Source organism: Zophobas morio, unplaced genomic scaffold (genome assembly GCF_036711695.1).
Source record: "Zophobas morio isolate AGI-343-1 ecotype UQ-CSIRO unplaced genomic scaffold, CSIRO_AGI_Zmor_V1 ptg000031l, whole genome shotgun sequence".
Taxonomy (NCBI): domain Eukaryota; kingdom Metazoa; phylum Arthropoda; class Insecta; order Coleoptera; family Tenebrionidae; genus Zophobas; species Zophobas morio.
This window is the reverse complement of record NW_026972136.1, coordinates 147,597-173,317: the sequence shown is the minus strand read 5'-3', so window position 1 is coordinate 173,317 and position 25,721 is coordinate 147,597. Positions and strand designations below refer to the sequence as shown.

General features: G+C 32.2%; 3 protein-coding genes across 4 annotated transcripts; 1 reads left to right on the top strand and 2 right to left on the bottom strand.

Moving 5' to 3' along the window:
* Positions 1–23,100, top strand: LOC135139489 (DNA-directed RNA polymerase III subunit RPC1). Of its 2 annotated transcripts, none has more exons than XM_064069745.1 (18): positions 1–151; positions 203–338; positions 387–967; positions 1,024–1,113; positions 1,165–1,342; positions 1,389–1,849; positions 7,215–7,326; positions 7,383–7,580; positions 7,631–8,019; positions 8,067–8,380; positions 8,433–8,590; positions 8,645–8,753; positions 8,826–8,994; positions 9,042–9,317; positions 9,375–9,623; positions 16,709–17,047; positions 22,640–22,808; positions 22,855–23,100. In XM_064069745.1, exons 1-18 carry the CDS (start codon positions 108–110, stop codon positions 23,053–23,055), a joined length of 4,173 nt encoding a protein of 1,390 aa, XP_063925815.1. In that variant the 5' UTR covers positions 1–107; the 3' UTR covers positions 23,056–23,100. The 2 variants fall into 2 exon arrangements, with proteins under 2 accessions (XP_063925815.1, XP_063925814.1); XM_064069744.1 differs by lacking the exons at positions 22,640–22,808; positions 22,855–23,100 and adding exons at positions 17,109–17,277; positions 17,325–17,570.
* On the bottom strand, positions 17,515–18,132 carry LOC135139491 (prefoldin subunit 1-like). The gene is made up of 3 exons (XM_064069747.1): positions 18,002–18,132; positions 17,838–17,950; positions 17,515–17,789 (listed from the first exon to the last, which is right to left on the bottom strand). Exons 1-3 carry the CDS (start codon positions 18,029–18,031, stop codon positions 17,567–17,569), a joined length of 366 nt encoding a protein of 121 aa, XP_063925817.1. The 5' UTR covers positions 18,032–18,132; the 3' UTR covers positions 17,515–17,566.
* LOC135139492 (prefoldin subunit 1-like) lies at positions 23,045–23,639 on the bottom strand. Its single transcript, XM_064069748.1, has 3 exons — positions 23,531–23,639; positions 23,367–23,479; positions 23,045–23,319 (listed from the first exon to the last, which is right to left on the bottom strand). Exons 1-3 carry the CDS (start codon positions 23,558–23,560, stop codon positions 23,097–23,099), a joined length of 366 nt encoding a protein of 121 aa, XP_063925818.1. The 5' UTR covers positions 23,561–23,639; the 3' UTR covers positions 23,045–23,096.
* Positions 23,640–25,721: the final 2,082 nt, after the last annotated feature.

Here is a 25,721-nt window from a genome sequence, read left to right as displayed (position 1 = left end):
TATCTTGAGGTTACGAATCGTTTCAAATCGGAATTAATTCTTTATTTCAAATACTTGTATGTTTACAAATCAGTATATTCCTAAAAGTGATTTAAAAAGTAGTGAAAATGCCGAAGGAACAATTTCGCGAGACAGACGTGGCGAGAAAAATGTAACCCAAAAAAACTCGACAACGTGCCTTATTAATCCACTTTTCTTCTAGCTCCCACATCAGTTTTGGGGTCGAAAGCGCCGAATCCATGCAACAACAGTCACACATCCACGTGGTTGCGAAAAATTTGTACAACCAAGACATCCAGCGAACACCCATAGCCTACGGAGTGTTAGACAAACGACTGGCAAGTTCACACAACATTATAAAACACCCACTACAATTATATTTACAGGGAACAAACTCCAAGGAGTCCCCTTGCCAAACATGCGGCAAAAACATAAACTTATGTGTGGGCCACTTCGGCTACATCGATCTAGAACTTCCCGTATTTCACGTAGGCTACTTCAGAAGCATCATCAGCATCCTCCAAACGATATGCAAAAACTGTGCACGCGTTCTTCTCAACGAAGAGGAAAAAAGCCAGTTCAGAATTCGTCTCTCCAACGACAATCTCAGCTACATGGTGAAAAAAGCCATCAGGAAGAAAATCGTAGAGAAGTGTAAAAAATTAACGAAATGCCCGCACTGTAAATTCGACAACGGGTTCGTGAAGAAGTTGACAGCCGGTAAAGGAAGCACCGGAGGATCGGTTTTGAAAATCGTCTGCGAGAAACACGGGGGCGCCAATAAGGAAAACATGATGAAAAATCACATAGAAAAATTTAACTCGGCCATTGAGACTAACCCTGAGATTAAAAATGCTCTGACTGCAAGCAACAACGTGTCGCAGATTTTCACACCGATTGACGTTTTGAAGTTGTTTGAGAGAATTCCACAGAGTGACATTCCGCTACTTGCTATGGACACAAGACGGTTAATTGATTTAATTAATTTTTTTTTTTTTTTCTTACTAAAGAGAGTGATTTCAGGTCACAACCAAAAGATTTAATATTTACGCGAATGTTGGTACCGCCTGTATCCATCCGTCCGTCCGTAGTTTCAGATTTAAAAGCCGGAACGTACGTTATTCCACTCATTATTAATACATTCTTACGCGATTTTAATTTTAGGAACGAAGACGACCTAACCATGAGACAATCCGAAATAATTTTTATTAACGACGTCATCAAAAAACACAAATTGTCTGGAGCTTCAGTCAACATGTACCAGGAAGGCTGGGACTTTCTCCAATTACAAACCGCTCTCTACATCAACAGCGAATTATCCGGAGTCCCTTTAGCAATGATGGTACACAACTCGATTTTGAAACAACTTTTACATTGTTTTATTGTAGCCTAAAAAACCAGGACGCGGTCTCGTGCAACGCCTCAAAGGCAAACAAGGTCGCTTTCGCGGGAACCTTTCAGGAAAACGCGTCGATTTTTCCTCGAGGACTGTAATTTCGCCGGACCCGAATTTGCAGATTGATCAAGTTGGCGTTCCGTTGCATGTCGCTAAAATTTTAACCTACCCAGAGAGGGTGATTCACGCGAATATCGACCACATGAGGCAGTTGGTGATCAATGGACCCGATAAGTGGCCCGGCGCCAATTACGTCCAGCAGAAAGGGTCAGCGTTTAAGAAGTTTTTGAAATACGGAAATAGGGAGAAGTTGGCGCAGGAGTTGAAACTGGGGGATTTGGTGGAGCGGCACTTGCGCAATGGCGACGTGGTTTTGTTCAACAGGCAGCCGAGCTTGCACAAGTTGTCCATTATGGCGCATAGGGCGCAAATACACAAACATAGGACGTTCAGGCAAGTATAATTTAAACCTTAAGTACAATTAAACCACAAATTAATGACACTAAGAAGAAGAAACAACGACTTACCAACTTGAATACTTTTCGGCTTGAGACAGATGGCACCACGTGTGTATCTAACTCTAATGGTTATTAATTACTAAAAAATGTTCAAAAACTACCATAAGTAGCACTTTCTTGCGAGAAAACTACAATTAATTTGGATTTCTGTCCACTCACTAATCTAAATCGCAATTTTTCTGGTAGAACTGTCATTTTGCACAGCCTATGTGATTGCGAAAGTAAACTCGGTAATTGAAACTTTGTTCAAGTAAAATTAAACCATCAGCCAGGTTTATTACAACAATTATAAACAATTATTTAAAGTATTAATAAACGTGATCCGAGAAATGTTAAATATTACCAATTTTAATTTACACGATGCTTATGAAATTTGTTTTTCAAATAATGATGTTGGCAACAGTGACGCGTCCCTGTTTGACAGTAACAACACCCCCAATTTTAAAAAAATCCGGACACGCTAGAAGTTTTTTTCGATTGTATGCTTCCATAGTTTACGCTCAGGAAGTAATAAAAATCCAATTCCAGTATAAATAACGATGAGAAGGAGAGACAACGACTTACCGATTTTAACACTTTTCCGCTTGAGACAGATGGCACCACACTTGTATTTGTTACTAATTACTAAAAAATGTTAAAAAATCGTCGCAAATAGCACTTTTTTCCGATAAAACGACAATTTAATTATATTTCTGTCCACTAATCACTCATCTAAATTACAACTTTCTAATGAAACTGTCATTTTGCACAGCCTATGTGATTTTGAAAGAAAGCTCCATAATTGAAAATTTGTTATTGAAATAAAATTGAACCATCAGCCAGATTTATTACACAAATTATAAACAATTATTCAAAGTATTAATAAACGTGTTCCGAGAAATGTTAAATATTGTCAATTTTAATTTACTTGATGCTTATGAAATTTGTTTTTCAAATAATGATGTTGGCAACAGTGACGCGTCCCTGTTTGACAGTAACAACACCCCCAATTTAAAAAAATCCGGGCATGCTAGAGAGTTTTTTCGGTCGTATGCTGCCTTAGTTTACGCACAGGAAGTAATAAAAATACAATTCAAGTATAAATTAACGATGAGAAGAAGAAACAACGACTTACCGACTTCAGTATTTTTCCGCTTGAGACAGGTGGCACCGCACATGTATTTAATTGTATTTGTTATTAATCACTAAAAAATGTTTAAAAACCGTCGTAAATAACACTTTTTTCCAATAAAACGACAATTAATTGTTTTTCTGTCCACTAATCGCTCATTTAATTACGACTTTACCGATGAAACTGTCATTTTGCACAGCCTATGTGATTTCAAAAGAAAGCTCCATAATTGAAATTTTTTCTGTTGAAGTAAAATTGGGCCAGTTTTTACTAGAAAAATTATAAACAAATATTTAAAACGTTAAACGTCTTTCGATAAATGTTAATTCATGTCAGTTTTAATTTATATGATAAAAAAAAGTCCTGGAGTTCCGGTGAGAGATTGGGATTTCTTGACATTTGATATTTAAGTTGGCAGCAACGTAACACTACAAAATGCGCTCAATTACGCTCCACCCCTCGCTCTGACAACCAATGAAAAATTGATCACGATTGAGATCGAGACGGATGGGTGGGACTTCTCTTTTGGTTTTCTTTTTTAATTAATTCATATTTCTTTCTTAATATACATAGCATTCTTTGAACAACCCGATACTCAAAAACATGCTCCAAATTTTTCGTAGAGAAATAAGGATTTTGTAATTAAGCTCCGCCCTCTTGGCTCACGCCGAATAAAAAAAATCATCAGAATTGGGATAGGGCGGGTGGGTGGGGCTTATATTTTGCCTTTTTTTCTTAATATACATATCCATCTTTCATAATAAGAAACTTCAAACATGGTTAAAATGTTTTTTGCAAGGAAATATGGATTTTGCAATTATGGGGCGGAACCTAATTGCAAAATCGATATTTCTTTATATGAATTTTTCATTTTAAACAGGTGTTAAGTTTCATGTTGTGAAAATAAGTCTACACATATTGAAACAAAAAGACAAAATGTAAGCCCGCCCACCCGCCCCATCTCAATTCTGATGATTTTTTGTATTCATCGTGAACCAAAGGGCGAAGCTTAACTGCAAAATACTTATTTCTTTACAAGAAATTAAAAATATATTTTTGAGTGTCGTATTGTTCAAAGAATACTACGTATATTAGGAGCTGCCAAGATAAGACTAATTTTGGCAAATGAGGTCTCTCTAAGAAAATAGAGGGCGGATAGATATCTTAACAGCTACTAGCCCCACCCACCCTCTCTTTTAGAGAGTATGTCATTTGCCAAAATCAGTTTTATCTTAACAGGTACTAGCCCCGCCCACCCACCCTCTCTTTACTTAGAGGGTATGTCATCTGCCAAAATCAGTCTTATCCTATCTAGTAGCTGCTGATAAAAGAGATTTTGGCAAATGACATACCCTCTAAGAAAAGAGAGGGAGGGTGGGCGGTACTAGTACCTGATAAAATAAGACCGATATTGGAAAACGAGATACCTTGCAAGAAAAAAAAGGGTGGGTGGGTGGGGCTAGTAGCTGCTAAGATCAAACTGATTTTGGCAGATGACATATCCTTTAAGAAATGAGAGGGTGGGTGGGCGGGGCTAGTACCTGTTAAGATAAAAATGATTTTGGGAAATGACATACACTCTAAGAAAATAGAGGGCGGGGGGCGGGGCTAGTATCTGCTAAGATAACACTGATTTTGGCCAATAACATATTCTTTAAGAAAAGAGAGGGCGGGTGTATAACACGATTACTTAAAAACAATTTCACATCAGAATTGAGATAGGGCGGGTGGCGGGGCTTATATTTTGCCTTTTTTTATGTACATAGCCATCTTTTCACAACAAGAAACTTAAAACATGGATAAAATGGTACATTTTTGCAAGGAGCCTAATTGCAAAAGTGATATTTCTTTATACAAATTTTCCATTTTGAACATTTTTCATGTTGTGAAAATAAGTCTACACATATTGAAACCAAAAGACAAAATGTAAGCCCGCCCACCTGCCCCATCTCAATTCTGATGATTTTTTGTATTCACCGTGAACCAAGAGGGCGAAGCTTAACTGCAAAACACTTATTTCTTTACAGGAAATTAAAAACATGTTTTAAGTATCGTGTTGTTCAAAGAATACTATGTATATTAAGAAAAAAAAGGCAAATATAAACCCCGCCCACCCACCCCATCTCAATTATGATGATTTTTTTAATTCTTAGAAACCTAAAACACGTTTGAAATGGTAAATTTTTGTAAGAAAATACGGATTTTGCAAATAGGCTTCGCCGCCCCTAGTTCTTGCCAACGAATGACAACTTCATTACTATTGAGATCAGGGTGGGTATGGGTGGGGCTTAATCTTGGGCTTTAATTTTTTCTTAAAACTTTATTTACATAGTAATTTCTTGTAAAAGGTAAGAAGGGTTTTGCAATTAAATTCGGCTCTTTTGGCTCGCGACGATTAAAAAAAATCATCAGAATTGACATAGGGCGGGTGGGCGGGGCATAGTCGTGTTTTCAGAACAAGAAACTTAAAACATTCATACAACAAACATAAAATTCTTGTAGACAAATATGGATCTTGCAATTAAGGTACTATTATGTCTCAATTCCACTCCACAGAAGAAAAAATAATTTAGCCCGCCCACCCACCACGTCTCCATTTCAGTAATTATTTTATCTGCTTTGAATGAAAGATGGAACGTATACTAAACAGGAAGAATATTTGTCGTTAGAATGAGAAGAAGGTGGGTGGACGGGGTCACTACTTGCTAAGATAGGACTGATTTTGGCACACCTTTTATTGGCCAATGACATACTCTCTAAAAAATAGAGGTGTTTCATTTGAGGCAAACTGACTGAAAAATTATATATAAAATGAAATCTTCCATTTTAAAAAATGGCAGAACTGAATTTTTAATTTTTACAGTCTAGGTACTATTATTTGTCAATTCCACTCTACAGAAGAAAAAATAATTTACCCCGCCCACCCACCCCGTCTCCATTTCAGTAATTATTTTAGTTGATCTGAATGAAAGGTGGAACGCATACTAAACAGGAATAAAATTTATCATTAGAATGAGGGAGGGTGGGTGGGCGGGGTTACTACTTGCTAAGGTAGGACTGATTTTGGCAGATCTTTGATTGCGCAAATGACATACTCTCTAAAAAATAGAGGTGTTTCATTTGAGGCAAGCTGACTAAAAAATTATATATAAAATGAAATCTTCCAGTTTAAAAAACGGCAGAACTGAATTTTTAATTTTTAAAGTCTGGGTACTATTATTTCTCAATTCCACGGCACAGAAAAAAAAATAATTTGCCCCGCCCACCCACCCCGTTTCCATTTCAATAATTATTTTATCTGCTCTGAATGAAAGATGGAACGTATACTAAACAGGAATAATATTTGTCGTTAGAATGAGAAGAGGGTGGGTGGGCGGGGTCACTACTTGCTAAGGTAGGACTGATTTTGCAGATCTTTTATTGGCCAATGACATACTCTCTAAAAAATAGAGGTATTTCATTTGAGGCAAGCTGACTAAAATGAAATCTTCCATTTTAAAAAATGGCAGAATTGAATTTTTATTTTTTACAGTCTAGGTACTATTATTTCTCAATTCCACTCTACAGAAGAAAAAATAACTGACAACGAATGAAAATTCGTCATAATTGAGAATTGAGATCGGGGCGGGTGTGGGTGGGGCCTAATCTTTGGCTTTAGTTTTGTCTCAATATATGTACACAGTGTTCTTTGAATAACACGATACTCAAAAACATGTGTTAATTTCTCGCAGAGATATAAGGATTTTGCAGTTAAGCTCCGCCTTCTTGGTTCACGACGAATAAAAATAAATCATCACAATTGAGACAGGGCGGGTGGGCGGGGCTACATTTTGCCTTTTTATTCTTAACATGTGTAGACTTATTTCAACAACAAGAAAAAAGTAATCCTCCAATTTTTTTCTAGGTTACGAAATTTATTTTTAAAATGATGATGTTGGCAGCGCTGACGCGTTGTTTGTTCGTTTGACGTTTCTATTTTAAAAATAAATTCTAATCATGCTAGAGGATTTTTTTCGATCGTATAATGCTACAACAAATTGTTTATAATTTTTTATTATATATAAACATATTGCATTATTAGTACGATCTGTCACTAGGCGGGGACCAGTGGCGTACCATTCACGTTTTGAAATGGGGGCATACCAAAAAATATATTTAGTCAAATTTTAATTATTCATTTTTTCACTAGATTTAACGAATGCGTGTGCAATCCATACAACGCCGACTTTGACGGCGACGAAATGAACTTGCACTTGCCTCAAACAGAAGAAGCCAAAGCTGAGGCACTAATTCTAATGGGGGTATGTATATAATTAATTAAAACAACAAAAACACACTACAATGTATTTATTTTTAGAATAAAAGTAATCTAGTGACCCCTAGAAACGGCGAATTGTTAATAGCCGCCACCCAGGACTTCTTAACCGGGGGTTACCTCCTAACCAAAAAAGACACCTTCTTGGATAAAGCCCACGCTTCTCAGTTAGCGGCGACTCTTCTGGCAGAGGGCGACACTAACATGCAGATTGATTTACCAACACCTTGTATATTAAAGGTAAGCGTCAACCGCTAAAGTACCACTTACACATTTTTCAAAATTGTTAGCCCAAAGCGCTCTGGTCCGGCAAACAAATCTGCAGCCTCATCTTCCGCCCCAACAAAAAGTGCCCCATTAAGGCCAACCTGGAAGCCAAAGGCAAATCCTACACGAAAAACCGCGAGCTCTGCGTCAAAGACTCGTATGTCATAGTACGAAACTCGGAACTCATTTCGGGGACTCTGGACAAAAGCCACCTCGGAAACGGTGGCAAAGGCAGCAATATTTTTTACGTTATTTTGCGAGATTTTGGCCAGGAACACGCAATCAAAGCCATGTGGAGATTGGCCAAACTCACGTCGTGCTACCTCATGAATAGCGGATTTTCAATCGGAATCGGGGACGTCACACCCAGTCAAGGTCTCCTACGACGGAAACACAAGCTTTTGGAAGACGGGTTGGTGTAACTTGTGGCTAAACAATTATGTGACTGGGTTTTTCTAGGTACACGAAGTGTGACGAATTCATCCGACAGATGGCGGACGGGCGGCTGCAGTGTCAGCCGGGGTGTACCGCTGAAGAGACTCTAGAGGCTGTTATTCTGAAGGAGTTGTCGGTTATTCGGGAGCACGCAGGACAGGCGTGTTTGGCCGAGTTGCCACCTACTAATAGTCCATTGATTATGGCGCTATCCGGCTCAAAAGGATCGTTTATTAATATTTCTCAGATGATAGCGTGCGTGGGGCAGCAGGCCTTGAACGGGAAAAGAGTCCCAGATGGGTTTGAGAATCGATCGCTACCGCATTTTCAACATTATTGTGAGTGAGCTTTGTCTGGTTACTTATTTTTTAAAAACTATATGGTTTTCAGCGAAAACTCCAGAAGCGAAGGGTTTCGTTGAAAATAGTTTCTATACGGGGTTGACACCCACGGAGTTTTTTTTCCATACCATGGGTGGTCGTGAGGGTTTGGTTGATACTGCTGTCAAGACTGCCGAAACGGGGTATATGCAGAGGAGGCTCGTCAAGGTAACAAAACACAATTTGAAATGACACGTTTTTATTGTTCATAAATTATCATAGTCGTTGGAAGATCTGGTGGTCCATTATGATGGTTCAGTTAGAAACGCTGAAGGAGACATCGTCCAAGTGAATTACGGTTGCGATGGGCTAGACCCTACTTTCATGGAAGGTAATATTTTTGTAGCCGCCACTGTAAACTAGTGGTAGTATCAGATTATTATATTGTTATTATTTGTGACAGGAAAGGACTGCCCGGTCGATTTCGACCGCGTCTTGCGTCACGTGCAAGCCAAGTGTCCCTACAGGGAAGAAAACGCCCTCACTGGAGTCCAAATCCGAAGGGCCACCAACGCTTTCCTGGAAACAGACGCGCTAAACGAGTGCAGCGAAGACTTCAAAAACGAACTCAAGTGAGTCCTTTTCACACCTATAACTCGTTCTAATAATATTTTTGCAGAGGCTTCATGGAAAAGTATGCCGAAAACGTGGAGAAAATAGAGCAGAAATTCGGAAAAAGCAAAGTCGTGAAAGAAATCGAGAGACTAACGTGCAGCCAATTGGTCACGTTTTTACAAACCTGTGGCTCTAAATATAGTAAGTCTATCATAGAACCGGGGACGGCAGTGGGAGCTTTGGCGGCACAAAGTATAGGGGAGCCCGGTACTCAAATGACCTTGAAGACTTTTCACTTCGCGGGCGTGGCAAGCATGAACATCACGCAAGGTGTACCAAGGTGTTAAAAATTTATATAGTGACTTATAACGATAAAATTGATTTTTGTTTGTTTCAGAATCAAGGAAATTATCAACGCTAGTAAAGAAATCAGCACGCCTATTATAACCGCCAGTCTTACCAACCCCCACGATATCGGGTTCGCGCGAGAAGTCAAAGCCCGAATTGAGAGAACAACCCTTGGCGAAATCGCGTCGTTCATCGACGAAATCTACACCCAACACGACTGTTTTCTGCTGATTCAGCTGAACTACGACCGAATTAAGCTGCTACGGCTGGAGATTAATGCGGAGACCGTGCGTTACAGGTGCCAACTTAATTTTCACACTAGCTAAAAGTCACTATAATTATTTTGAACATACATTAATTTCCGCACCCAATTTTTCAGTTTTTGATTTTTTAATTTTACAGTTTTTCCATGTTTATTTTGACATTCTTCAACTTTTGAATTTTACAATTTGTCGATTTTTCTGTTTCTAGAAAATTTTGTTTTCCGTATTTTTCTATTTCTCGATTTTTAATTAATCAGTTTTTCGATTTTACCGTTTCTTTTTTTCAATTCTACAAATTTTCTGTTCGATTTTTCTGTTTTTTAAATTTTCAGGTTTTTCATTTTTAAGGTTACAATTTTTCCTTTTCCAATTGTTCACCTCTTAGTTCGGTTTCTTTTTTTTTCCGATTTTTCAGTAAAATTTTTGTATTTTTCGATTTTTTAATTTGTAGATATTTAATTTTTCGATTTTCTAATTTGTTTTTTAACTTTTCGATGTTCTATCTGTTGAATTTTACAAATTTTCATTTCTTCAATTTTTCCATTTTTATTTTTTTTTTCAAATTCACAATTTGGTAATTGCTTTATTTTGAAATTTGCCGATTTTTAATTTTTGGCTTTTCCATTTTCTGTATTTTTTCAATTCTTTGATTGAACTTTTAAATTTTTCGGTTTGTCAGTGTTTCGTTTTTTCGATGTTACAATTTTTTCATTTTTCCATGTTTCGTTTTAACAATTTCATAATTTTTAGTTTTCCGGTGTTCATTTTAAAATTTTTGAATTTCGAAATTCATTTTTTTTTTTTGTATTTTTGATTGTTTAATTTATAGAAGTTTTTATTTTTCGTTTTTTCAGGTTTCAGTATTACAATTTTTCGACTTTTCAATTATTTTTTCAATTATCCCATTGCTCAATTTCTCAGTTTTTTTATTTTTCGGTTTTTCAATTTTTTGATGTTTCAATTCAATTCAAAATTTCGGTTTGAATAAATTTGTTCTTTTGTTGAACAATTAAAAAATGACAAATCGAGATAATAAAGAAATAAAAATCGAGAATTTTATAATAATATAAATTTTATATCGAAAAATTGTAGAATTGTTTCTTTTTGTCGATTTTTCAATTCCTCGATTTTTAATTGTTGCATTTTTTAATGTTTTGTTAAAATTGGAAATCAAGAACGTGAAAACTTTAAAATTGAATAATTTGTAAAATTGTTTCGTTTTTCGATTTTTTGATCTTTCAATTTCGGGATTTTTTATTTTTTCGTTTTTCTAGTTTTGCAGTTTTATTTTTAAATTTTCTGTTTTTACAATTTTTAAATTTTTCGGTGTCCCGATTTTTTGGTTTCTCTATTTTCATTTTGAAATTTTTGGATTTTTCATTTTAAAAGTTTTGTATTCTTCATTGTTTGAATGATACAAATTTTCCGATTTTCCAGTATTTTAGTTTGGATAAATTTGTTCTTTTGCTGAAAAATAAAAAAACATGAAATTGAAAAATTAAAAAAACTAAAGTTTAAAACTCAAAAAATCGAAAATCGGAAAATCGTAAAATCGAAAACCGAAGAATCTGTAAAATTAACAAATCGCTGCCGATTAAAAAAAATGCTCCCACACAATATGATATTGGAAATGAACACTTGAATACTCCTATTTATTATTCAATTTTTGGATTTTACAATTTCTCAATTTTTCAACTTCTCGTTTTCAGTTTTTCTCTTCAATTTTACGATTTTTCAATTTTTGACTTTTATAAACTCTTTATTTGTCGATTTTTCAGGTTTTGATTTTTCAACTTCACTTTTTTTATTCTTCGATTTCTCAATTTTTCAATTTTTTAATTTCTCAGTTTTTGGACATTTCAGTTTGGGGATTTTTCAGTTTACTTGTTATTCAATTTTTCGATCTTACGATTTTGCAGGTTTTTGATTGTTCAATTTTTCGTTTTTTTTAAGGTTTCGATATTTCGACTTCACTTTTTTGATTTTTCGATTTCTCAATTTTTCGATTCTTTGGATTCTCAGTTTTTGGATATTTCAGTTTTGGGATTTTTCAATGTTTCTGTTCTTCGACTTTTCCATTTTTGACTTCTGGATTTATCGATTTTTAAATTTTATATTTCTCAATTTTTTGGTATTTTAATTTTTCAGTATTTAAAATTTTTGATTTTTCGATTTCCCGATTTTTCATTTTAGCTCTTCCATATTTCAATGTTTCAAGTGTTTCGATTTCTTAATCTTTCGATTTTTCGACTTCCCGGTTTTAGATTTTCTATTTTTCAATTGTCATTTTGTCAATTTCTCGATTTTTTAATTTTTCAAATTTGACTTTTATAAGCTCTCAATTTTTCGATTTTTCATTGAATCGATGTTTTGATTTTCCCATTTCTTGACCTTCCAGTGTTTCGATTTTCCTGTTCTTCAGTTCTTTAATTTTTTGATTTTTCAGTTTTTCGATTTTTTAAGGTTTCTATTTTTATAATTTTAGAATTTTCGATTTTTAAATTTGATTTTTAATTTTTTCGATTTTTTACTTCCCGAGCGTAAGCAAAGGAAGTATTGTAATCGAGTCCGTCGGCCGACTCTCTACTTTTACGTTTTCTCGATCTTTCATGACCCCTAGAAGACGAAGAAATAGGTCTCCCATTTCCGTCTGTCTGTCCGTCTGTCCGTCTGTCCGTCTGTCCGTCTGTCCGTCTGTCCGTCCGTCTGTCCGTCTGTCCGTCTGTCCGTCCGTCTGTCCGTCTGTCCGTCTGTTGTCACGGATTTTTATTAGACAGATAATCTCCGAAAGTACTCGACCGATTGTTGTGAAATTTTGTACTTATATTAAGAATATCATGTAGATGGTAAAACGCTAACCAAAATTTGTCGAATCATCCCCACCACTAAAGCGATGACGTCACTTCAAAATTGTACATAGTAAATGGGTTTTCAATTGTATAAAATAACATAGTCCTACACATGTAGTTTACAACTCTGAATCGACTTTTCACTCGAAACGTCCAGATTTTTGGAAAAAAAATCAAAATTATAAAACAACATTTTGAAATTTAATTTTTAATCTGCTAACCAGAATGCTTTGAAATGTTGCAGATGTTTTAAGGCTATAAAGAGCATCATAAATCTTTAGTCAAAAAATATTTGCTTATCCCCTCCAAAAACTTGATGACGTCAGCTCAAAAGTTTGTGGAATAAATCATATCTAAAATGTACAAAATATGATGAGTCTGTACTTGTGAACTATCACTCCATTAATATTTTTTGGATTTGCATATACAGGGTGACTCAAAAAAATTAATGAATGCGTAAATATATTTTATTGATTTAATCAGGAACTACAAAACCGAATGCTCTGAAATCTTGCAGATGTTTTAAGGTCATAAAGAGCATAATAAATGTTTAGTCAAAATATATTTGCTTATCCCCTCCAAAAACTTGATGACGTCAGCTCCAAAGTTTGCCGAATAAATCATATCTAAAATGTACAAAATATGATGAGCCTGTACTTGTCATTTATCACTCCATTCATATTTTTTGGATTTGCATATACAGAGTGACTCAAAAAAATTAATGAATGCGTAAATTTATTTTATTGATTTAATCAGGAACTACAAAACAGAATGCTTTGAAATCTTGCAGATGTTTTAAGGTTATAAAGAGCATAATAAATTTTTAGTCAAAATATATTTGGTTATCTTCTACAAAAAACTGATGACGTCAGCTCAAAAGTTTGCCGAATAAATCGTATCTAAAATGTACAAAATATGATGAGTCTGTACTTGTGATTTATCATTCCATTCATATTTTTGGATTTGCATATGCAGGGTGACTCAAAAAAATTAATGAAGGCGTGAATTTATTTTATCGATTTAATCAGGAATTACAAAACCGAATGCTTTGAAATCTTGGGAATATTTTAAAGTTATTATAAGCATGGTAAACTTTTGTTCAAAATGTATTTGTTCATCCCTCCTAAAAAAATTGATGACGTCACCCTTAAATTTTGCTGAATAAATCCTATCTAAAATGCAAAAAATATGATGAGTTTGTACTTGTGATTTATCATTCCATTCATATTTTTTAGATTTTCTTAAGAGGTGGTTCAAAAAAATTAATGAAGTCAATTTATTTTATTGATTAAATTAAAGGCAACACTTATTATTAGTATTACACCCCAACCAACCCAATTTGGTAGACACAAAATTTGTTAAAGGAAAAACTCGGTTGAAACATAGGGTAGCACGCTTATTTACATCGACTTTAACATTACAGACCTGCATTTGTTTTATGCGTTCACTTGATTCCGCGAATGTGAAATATACATGTTTATAATCAACCAATTGTGAATTTCATCGTCAAGAATTAAAATAAAACCCAATGTTTTATATAATAAGCGGAAGTCGAAGCAATAAAACCGACGGTCGTTTTGTTTACAGTTTCTGTGTTTGGCTCTCACGTATGCTGTTACGCCTGTCATCTTAAATTAACAATGTTTATACATACACGATTTTCAGTTGCCTCTGATACGTAGGTATACGTGAGTAAATTGTTTCGTTATTTTATTGATTATTACAAATCAAAATTCAAACGACCCAATTCATTTTCCCGAAAATTTGAGAATATAATAATTTTATTCTTAGTATTACACTACATCTATCCCAACTGATATACGTGTCCTTGCAAAAATGTTGATGACGTCATCGCAATTTTTTTTTAAATTCCCACTACAAAAATGTAATGAGAAAAAAAACACAATAGGCATGCAGTCGTCAAGTTTCCGACAGCGAGGGAAGTACTGTCTAAACTCTTTAGACCAATTTTTTTATGTTTCGATTTAGCGATGTTTCAGTTTTCTATATTTTAATTTTTCAATTTTTAAAATTTCTGATTTTTTGATATCTTGATTTTTCGTTTATTCAATTTTCGATTTTAAAACTTGATTTCTCGATTTTTTGACGTTCCCATTTCTCGATTTCTCGGCTTAATTAATTAATTTTTCGAATTTTTAGGTTCTTGATTTTTTAATTTTTCGATGTTTCTATTTCGATTTCTCAATTTTTCAATTTTTCGATTTCTGAATTTTTCGATGTTTCAGTTTTGAGATTTTTGAATATTTCGATTCTTCAATTTTTCTTCCATTTTTCAAATTTTCGAGGTTTCAGTTTTGGGATTTTTTAATTTTTCGATTTTTTAATTTTTCTTCTATGTTTAAATTTTTCGATATTTAGGTTTTGGGATTTTTCAATATTTCGATTCTTCAATTTTTCCAGTTTTCGACTTTTCAATTTCTCGATTTTTGAAACTTGAAATATCGAAAAATTTAAAAATTGAAAAATCGAGAAATGAAAAAATTGAGACATTGAATTGAAAAAGCAATTGAAAAATCGAAAAATTGTAATATTCAAACCTGAAAACCCCGATTAATTAAAAATCGAGAAAGTGAAAAATTGAAAAAACGAAAAACAAAAACTTCTCCAAATTCAACAGTCAAAAATACAAAAAAAAAATTATTTCAAAGTTCAAAAATTTTAAAATGAAAACCGGAAAACTAAAAAATTAAGAAATTGTAAAAACGAAACATGGAAAAATTAAAAAATTGTAACATCAAAAAACGAAACACTGAAAAACCAAAAAATTTAAAAGTTGAGAAATCGAAGAATTGAAAAAACACAGAAACTGAAAAATCGGAAAATGGAAAAGCGAAAACGGCAATAATAAAAACTAATAATTATTTGAAAAAAGTGAAAAACTAAAAATCGGCAAATTTAAAAATGAAACAATTACAAAATTGTAAATTTGAAAAAAAATTAAAAATGGAAAAATTGAAGAAATGAAAATTGAAAAACCAAATTTGAAATATCGAAAAATTGAAAAAATTGGCAAACTGAAAATTGGGTAACGAAAAAACAATTAAAAAATGAGAAAAACTGTAAAATCGAAAATTTGTAGCATAGAAACCTGAAAAAGTGATAAATTAAAAATCCAGGAATTGAAAAATCGAAAAAACGAAAAATTGTAAAATTCAACAGATAGAATATTGAAAAGTTAAAAAACAAATTAGATTTTTCGATTTTTCAGTTTTAAATATTTCACTTTTAGGATTTTTCAATATTTCAATTCTTCGGCTTTTCTATTTTTGACTCCTGGATTTTTCGATGTGTCTACCTTATTACTTTTTCGATTTTTCAATTTTTGGATTTTTAAATTTTAGATTTTTCAACATTTTGATATTTTAATTTTTCAATATTTCTTAATCTTTCGATTTTTCGATTTCCTGGTTTTAGATGTTCTGTTTTTCAATTTTTCGATTTGTTAATTTTGCATTCCCGATTTATGAAGATTTGATTGTTCAGGTTTTCGATTTATCAATTGTTTAATTTTTTATTTTGGCCAATTTCGGTTTCTCAGTTTTTCCAGTTTTCCATTTTTTCGTTTTTTGATTTTTCCGCTCTTCCAATTTTTCAAGGTTTAACTTTTTGTTTGTCGATTTCTCAATTTTTGGATTTTCGACTTCATCACTTTTCGATTTCTCGTTCTTTTGATCTTTCAATCTCTCAATTTTTCAAATTTGTAAGTTTTTTGATTTCTCGATTTATCGAGATTTGGATTTGTCGATATTTTGATTGTCAATTTCTCAGTTTATAAATTGTTCAATTTTTAACTTTTAGATTTCTCGATTTTTCGAATTTTGGATTATTTTTATTTTTCATTTTTTTCTCACTTTCTCACTTTTTTTCATACAAAAATTGTCACTAAAAACATTTAAAAATTCATACAAAATAAAACACAGTGTTTCCAAAACATTTTCCCGAAAAAAATCTATTGAGTTACTACGATTTCAACAATACTCTTAGTTTAAGACGTTTTGCTAGTATAAAACACAAATAAAGAATTAATTATTAGTTAAACAAAATATGTAGGTACCAAAAATATTCGCTTAGTCGTTACAAAAACCGTCCAAACAACTATTTCCCGCAGAAATTATAGCCCAAACCACTCAAATTGCTGAACGCTTAGAGTCGACAATGGCCTGAGCGCGCTCTGGTCTGTGTAGATCAAACAAGTTGTCAGGCACGAGTTGTATGTCGCATCTATACTAATCTACGCTATTATTTTGTAGCATCTGTTCGTCGAAATTGAAACTTAAACCCACGGAAGTTCGTGTGGAAAGTGACACCATCATCACGGTTCACCCCAGCGGTAGCAAACACTCTACACGATATAATTTTTCGTTGAATGAGCTCATGACGAAAATACCCAATGTGGTGGTTAAAGGGTTGCCAACGGTGAACAGGGCCGTAATTGCGAAAGAGGAAAAGGCGGGACAGACGTTGTATAATTTGTGTGTTGAGGGGGATAATTTGAGAGAAGTGATAGCGACGTATGGAGTCCTAGGCACGAAAACGGTGTCAAATAATATCATTGAGGTGTACAACACTCTGGGGATAGAGGCGGCAAGGTAATTTATAAATCGAACGATTTTTTATTAATTATTATTAACTGTATTGTAATAATTGCAGGGAAACCATAATGTCTGAAATCAAAATGGTGATGGAAAACCACGGTATGAGCGTCGATTATCGCCATATCATGTTACTGGCGGCCCAGATGACTCACACTGGGGAAGTTTTGGGAATCACACGCTACGGTCTCTCAAAAATGAAACAATCAATCCTCAATCTGGCTTCAGTACGTTTTTATTAATTCACAATTTTGTTACTAACTGTTCGTTACAGTTCGAGAAAACGGCGGACCATTTATTCGACGCAGCCTACTACGGACAAACGGACAAGATCAACGGGGTCTCCGAAAACATCATCATGGGCATGCCCGCCCCCATTGGTACCGGGATATTCAAACTCCTGCACAAACCCCTCCACGTGGACGAAAACCCCCAATCAGAACCCCTACTATTTGAAACTGCTATTGCTGAATAAACTATGTATTTAAGAACTTTTACATTAAAATAGAAAATAAATTAAGCTTCTTTTTTCTGTTGTACCAATTCACGTAAGCTATTCGTTGCGTCTTTTAAACTATTTTCTAGATACGTTTTATTGTTTTGTAGAACTTTGATCTTGTCGTCTGATTGGGCTTGCTTCTTCTGCAGGCCGTCTTTCACCTCTTCTATGGGGGTCAACACGAACATGCGGCCCACGGATTCGAAGGTCCTGGTGCCGCTTTCCAGCGCATCGATCTCCCTGTTGAAACGACAGTAAAATCGTGGGGGGCTATTCTTATTGGCTTACCTCTCTGTGAATATGGCGTGTTGCTTATTTCGTTTGAGAGTCTCGATTTGTAGATCTGCTATCCGTAACTTCTGAGCTGTGTCTATTTGTTTCTCTTGCAACTCGGCGAAGGCCTGAAATTCAAATCTGTAAGCGGGAGCGCCACACACGTGCCGGAAAATTACCTTCTTCAGTTCCATATCCACTTTTGCCATTTTTTTGACCACTTTTTTATTGTTTTTAAGGCAATGAGAGCATGTATTCTAAAATAGGAAATTTGGAGCAAAATAGCATTGACAAACAGGGAAATTCTGCAATTTTACATCGAAAAATTGCAGAATTGTTTCTTTTTGTCGATTTTTCAATTTCTCGATTTTTAATTAATCAGGGTTTTCGGGTTTCTATATTACAGTTTTTTGATTTTTCAATTGTTTTTTCAATTGTCCCCTTGTTTAATTTCTCATTTTTTCATTTTTCAATTTTAAAATTTTTCGATATTTCAAGTTTCATTTATCAATTTTTGATTCTCATTTTTTCGGTTTTTCCAATTTTTCCTTATTTTTTCAATTCCTCGACTTCTCAATTTTTAAATTTTTTCATTTTTTAATTTTATAATTTTTAGACGTTTCAATGTTACAATTTCGGTTTGAATAAATTTGTCCTTTTGTTTAACAATTAAAAAATGAAAAATCGATAATTTGAAAAATATTGTATCGAAAACTTGCAGAATTGTTGCGTTGTGTCGTTGTGTTACAGTTATTCGATTTTGCAAAATTTTATTTTGACTAAAATTGCAAATCAAGAAAGTGGAAACCTTAAAATTGAAAAATTTGCAAAATTGTTTCGTTTTTCGATTTTTTGATCTTTCAATTTCGGGATTTTTATTTTTTTGTTTTTCCAATTTTGCAGTTTTATTTTTAATTTTTCTATGTTTTTACAATGTTTCAATTTTTCGGTGTGTCGATTTTTTGAAATTTTTGGGTTTTTCATTTTAAAATTTTTGTATTCTTGTTGCAATGATACAATTTTCCGAGTTTCCAATATTTTAGTTTGGATAAATTTGTTCTTTTGTGAAAAATAAAAAAACACGAAATTGAAAAATTAAAAAACTAAAAGTTTAAAACTCAAAAAATTGTAAAGTCGGAGAACTAACAAAGCGAAAAATGGAATAATTGGAAAATCGTAAAATCGAAAACTGAAGAATCTGTAAAGTTAACAAATCCTATTTATTATTCAATTTTTGGATTTTACAATTTCTCAATTTTTCAATTTCTCGTTTTCAGTTTTTCTTTTCAATTTTACGATTTTTAAATATTTCGATTTTTCAATTTTTGACTTTTATAAACTCTTTATTTGTCGATTTTTCAATTAATTGATTTTTCAGGTTTTTTGGTTTTTCAATTTTTCTATTTTTTCAGGTTTTGATTTTTCAACTTCACTTTTTTGATTATTCGATTTCTCCATTTTTCAATTTTTTAATTTCTCAGTTTTTGGACATTTCAGTTTACTCGTTATTCAATTTTTCGATCGTACGATTTTGCGGGTTTTTGATTGTTCAATTTTTCTATTTTTTTAAGGTTTTCGACTTTACTTTTTTGATTTTTCGATTTCTCAATTTTTCGATTCTTTGGATTCTCAGTTTTGGGATTTTTTAGTTTTTCGTTTCGTCAGTTTTTCTTTCATTTTTCAGTTTTTCGATATTTCAGTTTTGGGATTTTTCTATATTTCTGTTCTTCGACTTTTCCATTTTTGACTTCTGGATTTTTCGATGTGTCGACTTTTTACTTTTTCGATTTTTAAATTTTAGATTTCTCAATTTTTTGGTATTTTAATTTTTCAATATTTAAAAATTTTGATTTTTCGATTTCTCGATTTTTCATTTCAGCTCTTCCGTATTTCAATTTTTCAAGTGTTTCGATTTCTTAATTTCAGATTTTTCGATTTCTCGATTTTTCATTTCAGTTCTTCGATATTTCAATTTTTCAAGTTTTCGAATTTTTCAAGGGTTCGACAAGTAAAAAATTGAAGATTTGAGTATCGAAAATAGGAAAATCGAAAAATATCATTTGAATGTCGACAGTTCGAAAAATTGAATAATCGGAAAATCAAAACATCGAAAATTGAAAAATTTTCCGGTAAGTCGAAAAATCAAAAAATCGAGAAATTGGAAATTCTAAAAAAAATCGAAAAACTGAAGAGTGGATAAATTGAAAAATCGTAAATCGCGAAATCGAAAAGTAAAAAAAATTAAATTCGAATGTGGAAAGATCGAAAAGTCGAAATTCGAAAAACGAAAAGTGGAAATTTTATTGAAAAATCGAAATTGAAAAATGTTTCGGAAAGTTGAAAAATTGAAAAATCTGAACGTGAAACACGAATATAAAAATCGAAAATTCGGGAATTCAAAAAATTGAAAAGTAAAAAAATTGAAAATTCGAATATTGAAAAATCGACTATTAGAAGATCAAATGTCTAAAAGGTTAAAAACTGTTCAATGGTAAAATTGATAAATCGAAAATTGAAAAGCCGAAAAGAGTAAAAAAAAATTAAAATTCGAATGTCGAAAAATCGGAATAACCGAAAATTCGGAAATCGAAAAAGTGGTAACATTGAGAAACGGGAAATTGAAATTCTAAAAGTTGAAAGATTGTAAATTCGGATATCCAAAAACCCAAAATTCGAAAAACAGAAAAATCGAAAATTCGATTAATGTCAATTCGAAAAAATAAAACTTTGAAATATGTATTGAAAAATCCTCCGGAAAGTTGAAAAATTGAAAAATCAGGAAACTGAAAATTCTAAAAGTAAAAAGATTTAAAACTCGGATATGAAAATTGAAAATTTAGGAAATCAAAAAATCGAAAAGTAAAAAAATTGAAAAACAGAAAAATTAAAAAACAAAAAAGCTGGAAAATTGAAAAAATTGAAAAATCTTCCGCAAAGTGGAAACATTGAAAAAAATCTAAAAATTGAAAGATTGAAAATTCGAATATCGAAAAATCGAAAATTCCAAAAACAGAAAAATCGAAAATTCGATTAATTTATTCAAAAAAAAAATCGAAATATTGAAAAAATGGAAAATCGAGAAAATGAAAAATCTTCCAAAAAGTTGAAAAATTGAAAAATCCGGAAACTGAAAATTCTAAAAGTAAAACTCTGATATGAAAATCTAAAATTCAGGAAATCAAAAAATCTAAAAGTAAAAAAAAATGAAAAATCGAAAAACCGAAAATTCGGAAATCAAAAATGGAACTTCGAAAAATTGAAAAATCCAAAATCCAAAAAATTGAAAAAATAGAAAGTGGAAAAATCGAAAAATTGAAACATCCAAAAGTTGAAAGATTGAAAATTCGGATACTGAAAAACCGAAAATTCGGAAATCGAAAACTCGAAAAGTAAAAGAATGGGAAATTCGAATATCGAAAAATGGAAATTCGTAAAATCCGAAAATGGAAAATCGAAAAATCGATAAATCGAAAAAATGGAACAACTTTGCAGAAAGTCGAAAAATCGGGAAATTGAAAAATCTAAAACTTTAAACATTGAAATTTCGGATATCGAAAAATTGAAAATTCGAATATCCAAAAATGGAAATTCGAAAAATTAAACAATCGCAAAGTCGAAAAATCGAAAAGGAACATAATTGAAAATTTGGAAACTCCGAAAATTGAAAAATCGTTAATGGAAAATCGAAAAAATTGAAAAATCCAAAAGTTGAAAGATTGAAAATTCGGTAATAGAAAAATCAAAGTCTCGAAAATCAAACAAATCAAATAAAAATGAAGAAACCGAAAACCCGAAAATTCGGAAATCGAAAAATTGAAAAATGAAAAGCTTAAAATTTGAACATCGAGTCGAAAAATAGAAAAGTCGAGAAATCGTTGGGTCGAAAAAAAAAATGAATATTCAAATGTCGAAAAATTGAAGAATTAAATAACCAAGAAATCGAAAAGTAAAAATTGCAAAAGTAGATTGTGGAAAAATTTTAAAATAGGAACTCAAAAAAGTGAAAAATCGAATATCGAAGAATCGACAAATTAAATAATTTGGAAAACGTAAAATAAAAAAATTGGGAATTCGAATATCGGAAACTCGAAAAATACAAGATGAAATGTCTAAAAACTGTGCAACGATATATAAATCAAAAATCGAAAATTGAAAAACCGAAAAGTAAAAAAATAATGAAAAAACAAAAAATCGAAAAACCAAAAAAAATTAAAAATATTTCGGAAAGTCGAAAAGTTGGAAAATGTAGTTGAAAGATTGAAAATTCTGATATCGAAAAACCGAAAATTCGGAAATACAAACATCGAAAAGAAAAAAAAATGGAAAATTCGAATGTATCGAAAAATGGAAACTCGAAAAATCGAAAATTCGAAACGGAACAATATTAAAAATTTGAAAATTAAAATTGAAAAGTCGGTAAATGGAAAATCAAAAAAATTGATAAATGTAGAAGTTGAAAGACTGAAAATTCCTATATCAATAAACCGAAAATTCGGAGATCGAAAAATCCACAAGGAAAAAAAATGGAAAACTCCAAGATATCGAAAAATGAAAATTCGAAAAATCGAAAATTCGGAAATAGAAAAATTGAAAACTAAAAAAATTGAAAATTCGAATATCCAAAAATGGAAATTCGAAAAATTAAACAATCGCAAAGTCGAAAAGGAACATAATTGAAAATTTGGAAACTCGTAAAATTGAAAAATCGGAAAATGGAAAATCGAAAAAACTGAAAAATCTAAAAGTTGAAAGATTGAAAATTCGGTAATAGAAAAATTGAAGTCTCGAAAAATCAAACTCAGTTTTAATAATTATAGGGAAACTATAATGTCTGAAATCAAAATGGTGATGGAAAACCACGGCATGAGCGTCGATTATCGCCATATCATGTTACTGGCGGCCCAGATGACTCACACCGGGGAAGTTTTGGGAATCACACGCTACGGTCTATCAAAAATGAAACAATCAATCCTCAATCTGGCTTCAGTACGTATTTATTAAGTCACAATTTTGTTACTAACTGTTGTTACAGTTCGAGAAAACGGCGGACCATTTATTCGACGCAGCCTACTACGGACAAACGGACAAGATCAACGGGGTCTCCGAAAACATCATCATGGGCATGCCCGCCCCCATAGGTACCGGGATATTCAAACTCCTGCACAAACCCCTCCACGTGGACGAAAACCCCCAATCAGAACCCCTACTATTTGAAACTGCTATTGCTGAATAAACTATGTATTTAAGAACTTTTACATTAAAATAGAAAATAAATTAAGCTTCTTTTTTCTGTTGTACCAATTCACGTAAGCTATTCGTTGCGTCTTTTAAACTATTTTCTAGATACGTTTTATTGTTTTGTAGAACTTTGATCTTGTCGTCTGATTGGGCTTGCTTCTTCTGCAGGCCGTCTTTCACCTCTTCTATGGGGGTCAACACGAACATGCGGCCCACGGATTCGAAGGTCCTGGTGCCGCTTTCCAGCGCATCGATCTCCCTGTTGAAACGACAGTAAAATCGTGGGGGCTATTCTTATTCGCTTACCTTTCTGTGAATATGGCGTGCTGCTTATTTCGCTTGAGCGTCTCGATTTGTAGATCTGCTATCCGTAACTTCTGAGCTGTGTCTATTTGTTTCTCTTGCAACTCGGCGAAGGCCTGAAATTCAAATCTGTAAACGGGAGCGCCACACACGTGCCGGAAAATTACCTTCTTCAGTTCCATATCCACTTTTGCCATTTTTTTGACCACTTTTTTATTGTTTTTAAGACAATGAGAGCATGTATTCTAAAATAGGAAATTTGGAGCAAAATAGCATTGACAGACAGGGCAATTCTGCAATTTTACATCGAAAAATTGCAGAATTGTTTCTTTTTGTCGATTTTTCAATTTCTCGATTTTTAATTAATCAGGGTTTTCAGGTTTCTATATTACAGTTTTTTGATTTTTCAATTGTTTTTTCAATTGTCCCCTTGTTTAATTTCTCATTTTTTCATTTTTCGATTTTTCAATTTTAAAATTTTTCGATATACAATTTCGGTTTGTATAAATTTGTCCTTTTGTTTAACAATTAAAAAATGAAAAATCGATAATTTGAAAAATATTATATCGAAAACTTGCAAAATTGTTGCGTTTTGTCGTGTTACAGTCATTCGATTTTGCAAAATTTTATTTTGACTAAAATTGCAAATCAAGAAAGTGGAAACCTTAAAATTGAAAAATTTGCAAAATTGTTTCGTTTTTCGATTTTTTGATCTTTCAATTTCGGGATTTTTTATTTTTTTGTTTTTCCAATTTTGCAGTTTTATTTTTAATTTTTCTATGTTTTTACAATGTTTCAATTTTTCGGTGTCTCGATTTTTTGAAATTTTTGGATTTTTCATTTTAAAATTTTTGTATTCTTGTTTCAATGATACAATTTTCCGATTTTCCAATATTTTAGTTTGGATAAATTTGTTCTTTTGCGAAAAATAAAAAAAACACGAAATTGAAAAATTAAAAAACTAAAAGTTTAAAACTCAAAAAATTGTAAAGTCGGAGAACTAACAAAGCGAAAAATGGAATAATTGGAAAATCGTAAAATCGAAAACTGAAGAATCTGTAAAGTTAACAAATCATATTTATTATTCAATCTTTGGATTTTACAATTTCTCAATTTTTCAATTTCTCGTTTTCGGTTTTTCTCTTCAATTTTACGATTTTTAAATAGTTCGATTTTTCAATTTTTGACTTTTTTAAACTCTTTATTTGTCGATTTTTCAATTAATTGATTTTTCAGGTTTTTTGGTTTTTCAATTTTTCTATTTTGATTTTTCAACTTCACTTTTTTGATTCTTCGATTTCTCCATTTTTTAATTTCTCAGTTTTGGGATTTTTCAGTTTACTTGTTATTCAATTTTTCGATCGTACGATTTTGCGAGTTTTTGATTGTTCAATTTTTCGATTTTTTTAAGGTTTCGATATTTCGACTTCACTTTTTTGATTTTTCGATTTCTCAATTTTTCGATTCTTTGGATTCTCAGTTTTTGGATATTTCAGTTTTGGGATTTTTTAGTTTTTCGATTCGTCAGTTTTTCTTTCATTTTTCAGTTTTTCGATATTTCAGTTTTGGGATTTTTCTATATTTCTGTTCTTCGACTTTTCCATTTTTGACTTCTGGATTTGTCGACTTTTTACTTTTTCGATTTTTAAATTTTAGATTTCTCAATTTTTTGGTATTTTAATTTTTCAATATTTAAAAATTTTGATTTTTCGATTTCTCGATTTTTCATTTCAGCTCTTCCGTATTTCAATTTTTCAAGTGTTTCGATTTCTTAATTTCAGATTTTTCGATTTCTCGATTTTTCATTTCAGTTCTTCGATATTTCAATTTTTCAAGTTTTCGAATTTTTCAAGGGTTCGAGAAGTAAAAAATTGAAAATTTGAGTATCGAAAATAGGAAAGTCGAAAAATAACATTTGAATGTCGACAGTTCGAAAAATTGAATAATCGGAAAATCAAAAAATCGAAAATTGAAAAATTTTCCGGTAAGTCGAAAAATCAAAAAATCGAGAAATTGGAAATTCTAAAAAAAATCGAAAAACTGAAGAATGGATAAATTGAAAAACTGAAGAATGGATAAATTGAAAAATCGTAAATCGCGAAATCGAAAAGTAAAAAAAATTAAATTCGAATGTGGAAAGATCGAAAAGCCGAAATTCGAAAAACGAAAAGTGGAAATTTTATTGAAAAATCGAAATTGAAAAATCTTTCGGAAAGCATAAAAATTGAAAAATCTAAACGTGAAACACGAATATAAAAATCGAAAATTCGGGAATTCAAAAAATTGAAAACTAAAAAAATTTAAAATTCGAATATTGAAAAATCGACTATTAGAAGATCAAATGTCTAAAAGGTTAAA

What these genes read in the sequence shown, in the direction of transcription:
- LOC135139489 (XM_064069745.1), top strand. Translation starts at nt 108, where the DNA reads ATGCCGAAGGAACAATTTCGCGAGACAGACGTGGCGAGAAAAAT. An exon ending in GAGTCCCTTTAGCAATGATG is followed by an intron (nt 1,343 to 1,388) that starts GTACACAACTCG and finishes GTTTTATTGTAG; the next exon opens with CCTAAAAAACCAGGACGCGG. An exon ending in CTGGGGATAGAGGCGGCAAG is followed by an intron (nt 17,048 to 22,639) that starts GTAATTTATAAA and finishes TAATAATTATAG; the next exon opens with GGAAACTATAATGTCTGAAA.
- LOC135139491 (XM_064069747.1), bottom strand. Translation starts at nt 18,031, where the DNA reads ATGGCAAAAGTGGATATGGAACTGAAGAAG. An exon ending in TGGATATGGAACTGAAGAAG is followed by an intron (nt 17,951 to 18,001) that starts GTAATTTTCCGG and finishes TTTGAATTTCAG; the next exon opens with GCCTTCGCCGAGTTGCAAGA. An exon ending in CACGCCATATTCACAGAGAG is followed by an intron (nt 17,790 to 17,837) that starts GTAAGCCAATAA and finishes TCGTTTCAACAG; the next exon opens with GGAGATCGATGCGCTGGAAA.
- LOC135139492 (XM_064069748.1), bottom strand. Translation starts at nt 23,560, where the DNA reads ATGGCAAAAGTGGATATGGAACTGAAGAAG. An exon ending in TGGATATGGAACTGAAGAAG is followed by an intron (nt 23,480 to 23,530) that starts GTAATTTTCCGG and finishes TTTGAATTTCAG; the next exon opens with GCCTTCGCCGAGTTGCAAGA. An exon ending in CACGCCATATTCACAGAAAG is followed by an intron (nt 23,320 to 23,366) that starts GTAAGCGAATAA and finishes TCGTTTCAACAG; the next exon opens with GGAGATCGATGCGCTGGAAA.